Source organism: Rissa tridactyla, chromosome 2 (assembly GCF_028500815.1).
Source record: "Rissa tridactyla isolate bRisTri1 chromosome 2, bRisTri1.patW.cur.20221130, whole genome shotgun sequence".
Lineage (NCBI taxonomy): Eukaryota > Metazoa > Chordata > Aves > Charadriiformes > Laridae > Rissa > Rissa tridactyla.
In genome coordinates this window covers 559,757-574,292 of record NC_071467.1, presented here as the reverse complement: position 1 = coordinate 574,292, position 14,536 = coordinate 559,757, and the positions used below count along the sequence as shown (strand labels likewise).

The following is a 14,536-nucleotide window of genomic DNA, read 5'->3' as shown; positions in this document are numbered from 1 at the left end:
TGAGGGGCTGTTGCTGCCAGCATCATGTAGAGCAGGCGTCGTCTGAACTTGCTCTTCATAGAATGGTTTGGGTGGGAAGGGACCTTCAAAGGCCGTCGAGTCCCACCCCCTGCCCTGGGCAGGGACATCTTCAACTACCCCAGGTTGCCCCGAGCCCCGTCCAACCTGGCCTTGAACCCCTCCAGGGATGGGGCAGCCACAGCTTCTCTGGGCAACCTGGGCCAGGGGCTCACCACCCTCACGGTCAAGAATTTCTTCTAACCAGCAATTATTTAAATAAAAAATAATTTAAAAATCCATAGAATCATAGCAGAATTGGGCTGGAGGGACCTAAACAATCGTTTAGTACGATCTTCTGCTTCAAGGCAGGATCACCTGCCTCTGTGTTCGTCCTGCTGACTTTGCATCTAACCTATTTTTTCCAAGCCTCCAGTAATCAAGATTCCCTAAGGTCACGGCAGTGCCGTTAGCGTAAGGATGGTGAAGCAGTGGAGTCGATTGCTGAATATCGGACCCAAACCTCCCCAGCTACAGTTTGAATCCTCCACTTCTTTCCTGTCTGCTGTGGATATCAAGAAATTTATTCCTTTTCCTTTTGTGTCTTTGAAAACTTGATACTTCTCTTCAGTCCTCTCCCTTTTTTTTCTTTTTTTTTTTCCTTTTAGAGTAAACAGCCTGTTTTTTTTTTAATTCTCCTAGGTTGTTTTCCAGCCTTTAATCATTTGCATTCCTTTCTGACCTGACTCTGTTCCATCCCTTTGTTGAAGTGCAGTTGCCAACGCTGGGTCTAGCACTGCGTAGAATAAAAAGAGTGATTCGTGTGTCTTGCCGGCGATACTTTTGTGTGTATCCCATCGTGACGTTGGCCTTTTTCTCGGCATTGACATTGACTTTTATCACGCTCATCGTCCACTACAGCGTTCAGATCATTTTCTGGGCAACTGCTATTTACCCAGTCGTGTTCCCTCCCGTGTTGTTTGGTTTTACTCCTCCTCCTGGGTTTACCTTGTGTTTTTCAGCAGTCATTTCATTCCTCTTGTCAAGATCTCTTTGACTTGCAGTCAAGTCTTTCAACACGCTCGCAGCTCTCCCCAGCTGGGTTTTATCAGCCATTTCACGACAGTTAATTTATTCAGCCCTTCGCGCCATTAATGAAGATGGTGAATAGGTCTGGGCCCACACTCCTGTACACGGCACAACAACGGTTTTTGCTAACTGCACCCTAAATTAGCCTTTTTCTGTTGGGTTTATGCCCGTGTTGTATCGGTTTCATCTTGAGGGTGCCGTGCTTTGGCTGAGGTGTCTGCTGCTTTTCTGTCGATAAAGCTTCTGTCCCGGCATGGAGGAGAATTCATTTGGTTCAGCCTGATCTTTTCTTGTCTTCTGGGCTTGTTTAGTTTTGGGTTTTGTTTGGGGGGATTTTTTTCCTTATGAACATTTTGTACGTGAAAAGTGGCACCTGGTGGCATAGCTCCGAGAAGGGTCAAGAGTTCCCAGAGAATTGGGGAATACTCCGTTTCCCATCACAGTTGAGGAGAAGTATGGCCAAAATCTCGCATCCTGACAGGAGAACGAGGATGTCGTTGGGCTACTTACCGGCAATTAGAATCATAGAATTGTCTAGGTTGGAAGGGATCTTTAAGATCATTGGGTCCAACCATCAACCCGACACGGCCAAGCCCACCACTAAACCGCGTTCCTCAGCACCAGGGATGGCGACTCCCCCACTGCCCTGGGCAGCCTCTTCCAACGCCTGACAACCCTTTCCATGAAGGAATTTTCCCCAATATCCATCCTAAACCTGCCCTGGCACAACTGGAGGCCGTTTTCTCTTGTCCCGTGGCCTGTTCCTTGGGAGAAGAGCCCGACCCCCCCTGGCTGCCCCCTCCTTTCAGGGAGCTGCGGAGAGCAAGAAGGTCTCCCCTCGGCCCCCTTTTCTCCAGGCTGAACACCCCCAGCTCCCTCAGCCGCTCCTCACAAGTTCTCCAGACCCTTCTCCTCCTTCTCCAGCCCCCTCGCCACCTCCGTTGCCCTTCTCCAGACACGCTCCGGCACCTCAATGTCTTTTACATCGTGAGGGGCCCAAAATTGGACGCAGCACTTGAGGTGGGGCCTCACCAGTGCCGAGTACAGGGGGACGGTCTCTGCCCCAGTCCTGCTGGCCACACTGTTCCTGATACAGCCAGGATGCTGTTGGCCTTCTTGGCCACCTGGGCACGCTGCTGGCTCGTATTCATCCGGCTGTTGACCAACACCCCCAGGTCCTTTTCCACCGGGCAGCTCTCCAGCCACTCCTCCCTGAGCCTGTAGCGTTCATGGGGTTGGTGTGACCCAAGTGCAGGTCCCGGTGCTTGGCCTTGTTAAACCTCACACCGTTGGCCTGGGCCCATCCATCCAGCCTGTCCAGATCCCTGTGTAGAGCCTTCTTACCCTCGAGCAGATCCACGATCCTGCCCAACTTGGTGTCGTCTGCGAACTTACTGAGGGTGCGCTCCATCCTTTCGTCCGGGTCGTCGATAAAGATATTAAAGAGAACACGGCGCGGCCGGACGCCTCTGGAATATCGCCCATCGGTGCTTTTCACCGTGCTTGCTGTTTCTTTTGCTGGAGGTGGGGAGCAGCAGCTCTTCTGCCCGGCTGGTGGGAAGGCTGAGGCAAGCACCGGCGTTAGTACTTGCGCGTCCTGGAACGCTTTGGAATAGGATCAACCCGAGCATTAGCTTGTCAAGTCAGGTAAAGGCTGCCTGTCCGACTGACGCTGGTGTAACTGGGGAATGAGAAGAAAGCGAGCTGTCCCGTCTCTTCCCTCTCGCTGTATGTCACGTTAAAAGGGCAGGGGGAATAACTGTTCCAGGTTGTCAGCTCCTCCTCTCGATAGCAGGGATAGAAGAGCTGGAAGAGAATGAGGTGATGGGACAAAAGCACGTCTGAGTGATCGGGGCTTCTTTTAAAAAGGGGAGAAAAAGAAGTAATAAATCTCCCAAGACCGAGCCAAGACAGGACTGAAAGTTCTTCACTAACAGCCCCTTTCCCAAGTGGTTCAATCACAAAGGGATTAATTCTTGGCCGTGAGGGGGGTGAGCCCCTGGCCCAGGTTGCCCAGAGAAGCTGTGGCTGCCCCATCCCTGGAGGGGTTCAAGGCCAGGTTGGACGGGGCTTTGGGCAACCTGGGCTGGTGGGAGGTGTCCCTGCCCGGGGCAGGGGGTGGGACTCGGTGGCCTTTGCAGGTCCCTTCCCACCCAACCCATTCCATGATTCTGACCAAGCATCTCCGTGCTACCGGGTCCCTGCCCTCTACTAATCAAGCAATATTCCTTTTCTCCATGCTCCCCCATTCCTTGTTTTCCGAACTTATCACTGCGTAATCCTCCTCTTTACCCTTCGGACGTGCAAGGAAATCGAGAGCTGCCCGCCCGTGTCACTGCTCCGAGATTGATGGCTGCGTTTTGTGGCTGCTCTTTTCCTGCCGGGGCGCGGGACCGCGGTGGGATTATCGCAGAGACGTTGCTTCACGGCAGTCTGCTCGGCTTCCTCGCGGCCGCGCTTTCCTTCTGGCTGCGGGTCCCTGCGATAGGCAGCGACATAAAGGGTGCCTTTCATACACCTCTCACGTGGAGGTTATATCAGGGATTAAGTTTAATGCTCCAGATGTGGGCTGCAGAGAGCATTCCGATGTTATTAGAAAGGATGACATTTTCATTACCTTTCAACGCCAGCTCTTTGAATAGCTGTGGGGCACATTCTGTGCTCCGTGACCGGGGCCTTTCGTTTTTAAGGATCACTTGAATAACCGAAAACTGGCTAAGATCACTACAATAACGTGTAATTTCTCTAAATCACTTTCTGCTACAAGTGCAGGAAGCTTTTTTTTTTTTCTCTCTTACCACAGCTGTGCTCCGAGCAACTCAAATAACACTCCTCATTTATCCGAGCGGTTTACAGAAATGCTGAGCCCCAAAAATACTTTCGCTGCGCCACGCTCTGTTCTTGAGTGGCTTTTTAGGTGTTTTAAGCCCTTCCGAAGACTTTGGGGCGTAACTCCTGCCTGAGCTGGTGAAGAAGCGCATTCCAGCCTGCCGTCCCTCTCCCTGCCCCGCAGAGCACCGTCACCCTCCCCAGGTGCTGCTGGGGCGATAACAGCAGCGGCGCTCGTCGCAGCGGCGCTGGGGAATTGTTTGGATCCAGGATTTTTTTAATTATCACGTATCGGAATGGGAAAAATGATGCGGACTTATATTTCTTGAGGTGACGTAGACTGTCTTAAAAAAATAAGACTAATTTGGGGCTTTAGGATTAAGGTGAGCAGGTGGTTAACCGGAAGGTCTGCTTCAGCCCCACCGGTCGGCAGCTCCGCCGTTGTAGGGCTCACTCGGGAAGAAGTTTTCTGGAAAGACTCGGAAGCCTTTGGGAAGTCATCTCCCTTCTGTGCCTGGGGCTCTCCTTTACTGTAGGAAGGTCGCTCCGTATTTTCAGGGTGAGGATTGGGATGCCCCGTGCCCCGGGACGCGCAGGATTTATCACCGGTGTGCCAGCAGCGGGGACGCGTGGGGTGAGGTGGCACACGCTGCTGGGAGATGAAGGGATCGGTGTCCCGAAATGGAGAAGGGAGGGACTCGGCGGTTCCGTTAAACGCAGCAAGGACTCCCCTTCCGCCACGTGCCGGGGGGGCACTTGCACGCGTTCATCCCCGTCATTGTTTGCATTAGTGCGGGGGATGGCGGGCAACGCTTCGTCTGCATCGGGGGGAGTGCTGCTGAGTGCCCGGCTGATTGCTCTCAGAAACCACTTCATTCCCCGAATAAATAAAACATGGGATCGCCTGGAGCGCCTGGCAAACTGTTTGAGTCTCTTTTTGGTGGTATTTGTGATAGGAGTTTCGTTGGGCTGTACGTCTTTCCCCATCTCGCTCGGCGCTGCAAAGGCGAGGCAAGATGGGCTTTGCTCACGTAACAGGACGGTTCCCTGGGAATGAGGGGCTTTTATCGGGAAACGACAAGGTTAATTGGAGGCTCTTTGTTTATTTCCAGTAATTTCAACCTTTCTTCTTGCTGACCCGTGCTCTCAGCCAAACATCGGCGTTAACGTGGTCTTGGAAGAGCGGCAAAAGGTGTTTTTTCAAAACGATTCTGGGATGTGGGAGCGAATCCCAGCTTCTCGGCCATCTGCGTCGAGCTGTTGCTCGGAGCTGGGAGCCGAGCGCCCGGCTCCGCTCTCCTGGGCAGGAACAGCGGCAGGGGAAGGATGCGGGGGCTGGAGAGGACTCGTACCACGTGCTGCTCAGGCCGGAGAGAGGATCGGCATCAGCCTCTGGCCGAATGTCGATTTAAGGAAGGGTTTCTCATTCCATGTAGCATTTCTAGGGTGGGATTTGTTAGCAAGCAATGCCCCAGTGATGGAGCGCTGGGTATTTAAGTGAACAGGGAGTAACTCGTGCTAGTTTCTGCTTTCTCAAGTTTCCTGTTTAGCCCGTTAAACCCTTCTCCAATTATCTCCCCTTTGATTCGCAGACGGCTTTCGAAAGGTTGTCCACATTGAGCAGGGAGGATTGGTGAAGCCAGAGAAAGACGATACTGAATTCCAGCACCCGTACTTCATCCGAGGCCAGGAACATCTCCTGGAGAACATCAAGAGGAAAGTAACCAGCGTAAGTTTACACAGCAGATCTTGCTCTAGACAAAGTGGTTAAAACCAGAGGATTAAGCTGAAAAGCGTCGGTGTCTCTGAGGGTTGGTGGGCGTTGGCGTCATTGATTTCTGCCAGCAGCTCTTCTGGCTGTCTCTGCCCCCTCCCCGGGGTACGAGCTGCAGTGCCATCCCGCTAATCAGCTGCCCCCGGCTTCTCGGCACCCGTCCCCTTTGTTTCCTGGGTCTTTTTCTCGATATTTTCAGCATTAGGTTTATCGTGGCAATGCCTGAGACTTCTCCTCTCCCGCACCACCAACGGCAAAGGGCCAGCACTCTGGCCGCGCAAACCAAATCGTTTCTGAGTTCAGTCAAAAGGGTCGCTAGATTTTTCCTGGTTTTCTGGACAAGTAGCGTCAGTTTGAGTTCAGCCTGACGGAGGGAAGTTTCCGGTGTCCTCTGGAGAGGTTGAAGAGCAATTGTAGCTTCCAGTAGGAGGGAGAGTGATCGCTCATCGAGCTGCAGTCTTCCCTTAAAACGCTTCAAGGAATGAAAAACACGCCCATGCCCGTACGCAGACCCATGAAGAGATGTCAGATGTAGTAGTGGGAGGAGGAAAAGGGAGGATAAGATAACCTGAATTATTTTAAATGCGTTACCCTCCAGACTGTCCCAATATAAGCGCGCACGTTTTCCCTTTAAACTCGCAGATGTGCTTTGCAGCTGCCCCCATTTCTCGAAATACCGACTTGCAGGCGGTGTTCCGAAGACGTGGTACAGCAACGGTCGGTACCAGAAGTCCCAAAAATGCTTATGAACTTTGCAGACTGATTTATTTAGTCCTGAAGTGTGGGCTGGAGAACCGTGGTTTTGTCATTGTTTTCCAAATATTAATGAAAGCAACGTGCGGAGGGAGTAGCTCGCTCTTCTGCCTGTCCCAGGGTGCTCTCAACTAACGCAAAGTGCCGTCTTCACTGAAGCACTTAGTTCCTCTAGACGTTTTCACGGTGGGCAAACGCGTTAGAAGGATGTAAAGAGATCTTAAAAGATGTACGACCTGCTGGCAGGTGAGGTGGAGAGAAGCTGCTGGCGAGTAGGTGGGATGTGTGAACCCCTGTAACGCCTGGCAGATTCATAGGCGTCTCACGCGGTATGGCTCTTGCGAAACACGCCGAGGCGTCATTGCTGGTGAGGATTTTATCAGAGAAATCAAATCGTCTGCTCGGAGTCCAGATGTCTGCTCCAGTCTTCAAAAAAGGCAAGAAGGAGGAGGCGGGGAACTACAGGCCGGTCAGCGTCACCTCCATCCCTGGGAAGGTGATGGAACAGCTCGTTCTGGGCGTCATCTCAAGGCACGTGGAGGAAAAGAAAGCTATCAGAAGTACTCAACGTGGATTCACCAAGGGGAAATCACGTCTGACTGATCTGATAGCCTTCTGCGACGGCGTGACTGGGCGGAGAGATGAGGGGAGGGCGGTAGATGTGGTCTACCTTGACTCAAGCAAGGCGTTCGAAGCGGTCTCCCACAGCATCCTCATAGGGAAGCTTAGGAAGAGTGGGTTAGACGAATGGACAGTGGGGTGGACAGAGAACTGGTTGAAAGACAGAGCTCAGAGGGTGGTGACTGGGGGCACAGGGTCTCGTTGGAGGTCAGTGACGAGTGGTGTTCCCCGGGGGTCAGTACTGGGTCCCGTCCTCTTCAATATCTTCATCGATGACCTGGACGAGGGGACAGAGTGCACCCTCAGCAAGTTTGCTGATGGCACAAAGCTGGGGGAGTAGCTGACACACCGGAAGGCCGTGCCGCCATCCAGAGAGACCTGGACAGGTTGGAGATCTGGGCAAAGAGGAACCTTATGAAATTCAACAAGGGCAAGTGCAGGGTGCTGCCCCTGGGGAGGGACAACCCCCCGCACCAGGACAGGTTGGGGGTGACCCGCTGGAGAGCAGCTCGGTGGGAAGAGACCTGGGAGTCCTGGGGGACAACGGGATGACCATGAGCCAGCAATGTGCCCTCGTGGCCAAGGAGGCCAATGGCATCCTGGGGGGCATCAAGAAGAGCGTGGCCAGCAGGTGGAGGGAGGTCATCCTCCCCCTCTGCTCTGCCTTGGGGAGGCCACAGCTGGAGTGCTGGGTCCAGTTCTGGGCTCCCCGGGTCAAGAGGGACAGGGAACTGCTGGGGAGGGGACGGCAAAGGGCTACCAAGGTGATGAGGGGATGGAACACCTCTCTGATGAAGAAAGGCTGAGGGATTTGGGACTCTTCAGGCTGGAAAAAAGACGGCTGAGGGGGGACCTTATCAATGCTGATAAATACTTCAAGGGGGGGTGTCAGGAGGATGGGGCCAGGCTCTTCTCAGTGGTGCCCGGGGACAGGACAAGAGGTAACGGGCACAAACTTGAGCATAGGAAGTTCCACCTAAACATGAGGAGGAACTTCTTTCCTTGGAGGGTGGCAGAGCCCTGGCACAGGCTGCCCAGAGAGGTGGGGGAGTCTCCATCTCTGGAGACATTCAAACCCACCTGGACACATTCGACCTGCTCTGGGTGCCCCTGCTCTGGCAGGGGGTTGGGCTGGATGATCTCCAGAGGTCCCTTCCAACCCTATGATTCTATGAATCTTCTCCTCGGCTGCTTTAACGCTTGTAGTGGGAATGATGGGGATGGCCAGCGACCGGCTGCTGCTCAGGGATCTCTGGAAGAGGCTCCCGTCCCGCCTGCGGGGCCTCTCTGCTGCGGTGACCTCCCCTGCCCTTTTCCTCCTGATTTTCTCTCTCAAAACAGCTAATGACTTTCTTAATGGCCAAGACCGATCTTCAGCTCACTGCACGCGGCAGAGGCGTTTGAAAGCGCGCGAGGAGAATGTATGTTTCCCATCTTCGGAGCAGACGTGCTCCCTGGTCTCTGGCTGCTAAGTTTTAGGTTTAGGCTTGTCACAGATAACGAACGTCTTGGTCCGTGGCCTGTCTGAAGGTCTGCAAAGGCAAACGGCTTTTGTGCCGGCATTCGCCGTTACGCGAGCATTGTATTTCTGATCCGAAAAGATATTTTTTATTATTTTTTTTTAGGCTGCGGCAGAATTCGGTGTTTTCACACAGCAGTACGCTCGCAGAAAACTTCCTGTGGGCGGCTGGGTTTAGTCCCTTGCGAGGAGGTGCTCGGGGGCGAGCGCAGCGGTCGGTCTGGAGAGGGGAGGTGAATCGTTTTGCAGTAGCAGCGTTGGGGCTTAAATAAGCGTTCCGTCGGAAGGAAGCGTCGCTGACATCTTGCTTTCTGTCTCCAGGTATCCAGCATAAAGAACGAGGATATAAAGGTTCGGCAAGACAACGTAACCAAGTTACTGACTGACATCCAGGTGATGAAAGGAAAGCAGGAGAGCATGGACTCCAAGCTGATAGCCATGAAGCAGTATGTATGTGGGGAGGGGCTGGCAGAAAACGCAGGAGAGTTTGCCCAGGGATTTCTTTCCCCAACGCGTTATTTTTAAGACTTTATGTGAGAGAAGGCTGGCTGCTTGCTCGCTCGCTCGCTGCCCCGGCTTCCCGTTGTCTCAGCGGCACGGCCTGGGCTTTGGCAGCGCTCTGCTTAGGGCGAGAAGGGGGCGGTGGAGGCACCGCTCGAACGCCGTTAAAACCCCGTTAAAGACCTTGGTGTCGCTGCAGCCAGACCTGTGACCCCAAGCCCAGCGTAAAGCTGCTCTGGAGTACAGCTCCGCTTTGAGGTGTCAGGCGGAAAGGCTGCGAAGGCTTCAGGAACTTCCTTCCCTGCCGCGGGGGTTACAGTCTGAAATTTCGGTCAATGCGTGGTGCTGGGCTTTTTTCCCTTGTCTTTTTCCCCTCCCCTCCTCCCGCAAAGCACAATTATTCCGTCTCGTCCGACGCCGCACCCGGGTATTCAAGTCATTCGGGATAATGTCTGCTGCCCTTCCGTCCTAACGCCGTATTCTTCCTCCAGGCTCTTGACTTCTTACGTGCACCCGGTTAAATTCTCGCTGGGTGCGGCTCACCCAGTGTTTGCTGCGGGGCTTGGGAGGCAAAACGGGGGATCTCGAGTCCCGCTAATAGATACCCCCTTGACCTTCGGAGATGATCAGGGGGCTGTCGCTCACCCTTCTGTGACTTTTTGTTTTTTTTTCCACGGTGGTCGTACAGAAGAAATCAGTTTAATCAGAACGCTGAAGCGATGCGGCAGGACCTGGCTGCCCTCCCGGACCGCAAGGGCCGTGGATAATCTGCAGCCGTAGGATTCGCTCTGAGACTCCGAGTTGCCTTTAAGTGTAGATACCTGTTGGGGCCAATGAATACGGGGGGGTGGGGGGGGTGTCGGATTCCCTTAGGCACCGTTACAAATCTTGATTTAAAGCTGCCCTTTTTATTTTCTTGTTTACCTTTCCGCAAAGCGGAGTGAATCCTACATCAGTGAAGCTTATTTGATGCCTGCCTTCTTCATCGCTGCCGTTGTTGCTAAGGAATTTGGTTCTGGATCGTACGGAAAAACGGAGCAGGCAGCCCTCCCATCTCGCTGGATGAAGCAGGAAAGCAGGGGGAGGGGGGGGGGGATTTCAAAGGGCCAGTTTCGCGGCGGAAAAATATTTCCTCCGCGCTGTGTTCCAAAGCCTCCCTTTGCTTGGGTTTCATGACTGTATCTTGTGCTTGCAGATCGCTTCCCTCGCACCTCTGGTGTTCATGGGAGGGGAGAGAACCTGCTTCGTCTCCAAGGTCATTCTAGATGATTCTCTTCATCTCCTATTTGCCCCAGGTATGAGCGCCCAGCCTTACGCCTGGGCCGTGCTTCTCCTCAGGCTCCGTGCAAGGGGTGAAGGAGAAGCAGATTGTCCTTCTAACCCTTTGGTAAATGGCGGCAGGGAAGAGATTTGTGGTCCGTTACCAGCATTGCGGTTTCATGGGTCTGTAGACAGCAGAGGTGGCTCTCCCCGTTTTCCCTTTCGAGTGAGCGAAGCGACCTGCCTAGCGTGGCTTTGGATGAAAAACTCCTGGGCAGCCGACCTCGAACGAGTAGAAAGCTACCTTAACGAAGCGCGCTGGGCACGCGCGTAGCCGGCAAAATCTTCAGCAAGCCCTCCAGGAATTGTCCGAGTTGTATCGGATGATTTTGTTAGTAACGGACGGCTGTTAAATCCACGACAGGGTAAACTTGTGTGTCCCCGGATTGGAAACCGTATTTGCCGCTCTCCTGGAAGCGCAATCAGCCGCCTAAAGCGATTAGTTTGCCGCTGGCTGTGGCGCATCGTGTCTTTGGGCAGCGCTCGTCCCAGCCGTTATCACAACAAGTTCGTGGGGGAGGCTTCTGCTTTTGCACCTTTGTTTTCTGTCCGTGGCGGGAAGAATAAGTAACGTCAAGAGCCGTCTTTAAACCCGGCTGCCCGTCTCCGGGTCCCACCACATGGGGCTCATCTGAATTTCCGCGGCTTTTGCAGCCCCGTGGCGTGGTTTGAGGTTGAGTGTCTGGGCTCGTAACCCCTGTAGTGAGGATGGGAGCGTTCGCAAATACATTCTAGGTCTCCAGGCTGCCTTCTGGCCGCTCCATTGGCTCTTGCTGAAGCAAACATTAGCATTATTAATTACAAATGGTCTGTAAACCACTAGGTGGAGTGCCTACAGCGGTAGTTTGAGCTCTACTGACGGCAGAGAACTGACAACCTCTCTCAAAGCAGCGAAGCTTCCCCCCTCCTTTCAGGAAGATAGTTATTGGCCAATTAATTAAAAAAAAAATCGTGGTTTGCGCTGTTTTGAAAGCTTATCGGGTAAACAGGCTCCTGGAGGACAAGCAGAACGAAACGATCCGTGTGAGCTATGAGTGTTGTGCAAGTGCCTATCGTTAGGTCTTGGCTTTGACCCCGATGGCTGGAAGAAGCGCGGTCCCCGCTGAGCCGACCCAGGAGCCACCGGCCACCCCTCGCCGCCCCGGCGCCCGCTCCGTCCCGGGCTCGGCGCTCTGTCCCGGGAGCTGGGTGGGTTGTCGGCACAACAGACGACATCCAAGAGAAAGAACCGGGGGAGGAGTATGTGGGGCAGGTCTGGGAGCGCAGGAGCGGGGCGATGGGCCCCCTACTCCTCAGCCCCGACCAGCTGCCGGCGTTGGGGGGGGGACTTACCCCAAGCTACTGCTGCACAGGCTCTGGGTTGGAACCCCCAACTGCCAGCTCTCCGTACCTTCTAATAGTAGAATAACCTCTTGGTTGAACGTACCCCATTCTTCCTGGCTGCTTCTCCATCCTTCGCAGCCGTTAGGAACTGGGGTTTTGTCCGTCTTCTGCAGGTTCTCCGTATCTCCCGGTAGACACAGCTTTTGGGTCTGCGTTTCATTACCTTTAATTTTTCCCGTCTCCGTTAGTAGTACCGGATCCCTGTACTTGGATCGCTGTTCCTTTTCCAGAAGGCGGAGTTTGCAAGCCGTTTTTCGCGTCTTCATGTTCCCAGGAACTTGTGGTTAAAAACTCGCTTCTTGCTTCTGGAATAATAGTACATCCAATTCACTTAAGGTTGGCCTTTTTAGTCCTGGATCCGTGGCATGCTTCAAAGCATCAGCTGGTTCTTATCATCACATCGTTGTCGCTTGTTTTCTTGGCAAGTTTTTTAAGCGTTCTTGAGGTTCTGCTGGCGTGCGTCGTGTTGCATCTCTACAGTAGGGTTATTCCAGGTTCTCCTCCTTCCCCTTCACCACACCATGTCAGCAGCCAACCTGCTGCGGCATCTGCTCAGACGCCATCGTTCCGTGGGTGAAATGGTGGGAATTAAGACCTTCAGCTTGTGCCTGTTGTGCCACCGCGTCTCGGTGAGTCGCTACAGCTGGCAGCAGCCAGAATCCTGTTGGATTCCGGCCTTACCCGCACCACAAAGGGCACGAGGGTCTTTGTGGCAAATTCCGTGGGAATAATGGCTTTTAATTCTCCAGCGCGGAGGCTTGAAATACGTTAATAGTTCAGTACAGGAACCATTTGTATCCGCGCGAGATGGAAGAGCCATCAGTCGTGATGCAGAACGTCCAGACAGACCTGTTCCTGCTTCATCGGCCGCTAATCCGGACGAATGCCTGCCGGCTGTTGGTCTGCGGGGCAGCTGGAAAGAAAGCCCAGTTCAGACCACAGCAGGCTGGGACTCGGCGAGGTGGAGACCGGCTGTCAAAGAAACTCTGGTGGGGGTTGCTTTAATGACGGTGACCTCCTGAAGTTTTTCTGCCCAGAAACACACAGCGTGGTTCAAACTTCCTCGCGCTGGTCTTGCAGCGCGTTTCTAACTTCTAGGAACACCCGCCCACGCGTTCAAACGCCAGAGCGCGTTGCCCGAAGTTATTTGTGTGAAGTGAACTTCAGCTGAACGTCTGAGGTTTTTTTTCAGCCGGGAGTCAGAAGCGGGTTAATTGGGCTGTAAAACCAGCGTATTTTTGTTTGGCAAAGTGCAAGACTGCTGGGAACGAAGCGAAGAGCGGTTACTCTGAAAATGAGCTTGCGATGGGACCAAAAGATCCCGGATTCGTTCTCTTTTGATAGCAATGGTCGTACGTAAGGGGTCTCAATTAACCGTTGGCTTTGTAAAGACGTCGCGTGACCACAACCAGAGGAGCGCGTCTGGGGCTTGTTTCAGCGGTGCGAGAATGCCGAATCATTGGGCAAACTTCAGGAACAGAAACGCGAATGATCGAAATGATTGGCGTCGTGCTGAGTAACGAGGGCCGGGAGGAGCTCAGCCTTCTTCACTGAACACGGAAGGCGAACGGGTGCTGATGGGCATCTCCGGAGGTAACTCCAGCCTGAGGAACCGTAGCTTGAGTGTTTTCCACGCAGTGACAAGAGGTGAAAACAGATAAAATTAGACTAGCCCTAAGGTCTGTGCTCTTGAGTGAAAAGAAGTGTTTGAATAATACGTGGAAGGCAGCGGGTGGTTTCTTCGCCACTGGAAACGTGAATTCGAGATTCTCCATTTCAGCCACCGCTATTGGGCTTGAAGCCGGAGCAAAGTGCTACGGGTTGTGCTTTGCAGACCAGATGATCACGGTGTTCTGGGGTTCTTTTGGCTTGAAAATCTGACGCCACCAAGTCTCCTCCGGAAAGGTTTCAGTGTCTGCTGCCTTGCCAGTGCTCTTCTCCTCCCCCCTCACCAACAGGCCTGTCCCCATCATACAGATTGGAATCCAATTCCAAGCCTTTTTCCCTTGAACGGAGTATGTTAGTAGGCACTAAGGCGAGCTGGCTGGAAATACGACTTCGTTCTCTACGTTGAACTTGGATGTGGCTAGACTTGCTCCGCCATAGAGGGGACCTGCGCTTTAGCCACAGCGTCAGAGTCGCTCCTGGGAATTCCTGCTGGATTCAGCGCGGAGACACCAGTGGAGATGGGGAGTTGTTCCCGTTGTGCAGGTGGCGGCTGAAAGAGGGTTTGTAGTCGTAGAATCATGGAATGGTTTGGGTGGGAAGGGACCTTTAAAAGCCATCGAGTCCCACCCCGCTGCCCTGGGCAGGGACACCTCCCACCAGCCCAGGTTGCCCAAAGCCCCGTCCAACCTGGCCTCGAACCCCTCCAGGGATGGGGCAGCCACAGCTTCTCTGGGCAACCTGGGCCAGGGGCTCACCAGCTTCATCATGGAGAATTTCTTCCTTATTTTTAATCTCAATCTCCCCTCTTTTGGTTTAAAACTGTCCTCCCTCATCCCATGGCTCCCCTCCCTGCTCCAGAGTCCCTCCGCAGCTTTCCTGGAGCCCCTTTAAGGCCTGGAAGGGGCTGGAAGGTCTCCGCGGAGCCTTCTCTTCTCCAGGCTGAACCCCCCCAGCTCTCTCAGCCTGTCCTCCCAGCAGAGGGGCTCCAGCCCTCGAATCATCTTCGTGGCCCTCCGCTGGACCTGTTCCAACAGGTCCACGTCCTTCTTGTGTTGAGGACTCCGGCGCTGGACGCAGGGCTC

General features: G+C 53.7%; 2 protein-coding genes across 6 annotated transcripts in view; one reads left to right on the top strand and one right to left on the bottom strand.

The window, feature by feature from the left end:
• LOC128904854 (uncharacterized) overlaps nucleotides 1–14,536 on the bottom strand; it is a 216,756-nt gene that overhangs the window by 33,120 nt on the left and 169,100 nt on the right. The window lies entirely within an intron of this gene.
• The window catches only part of HSF1 (heat shock transcription factor 1), an 81,263-nt gene that overhangs the window by 25,841 nt on the left and 40,886 nt on the right, over nucleotides 1–14,536 (top strand). For all 5 annotated transcript variants that reach the window (XM_054189718.1, XM_054189717.1, XM_054189716.1 and 2 more), the window contains exons 3-4: nucleotides 5,508–5,644; nucleotides 8,904–9,028. In XM_054189718.1, coding sequence (XP_054045693.1) covers nucleotides 5,508–5,644; nucleotides 8,904–9,028 — 262 coding nt within the window. The remainder of the gene's footprint in view (nucleotides 1–5,507; nucleotides 5,645–8,903; nucleotides 9,029–14,536) is intronic.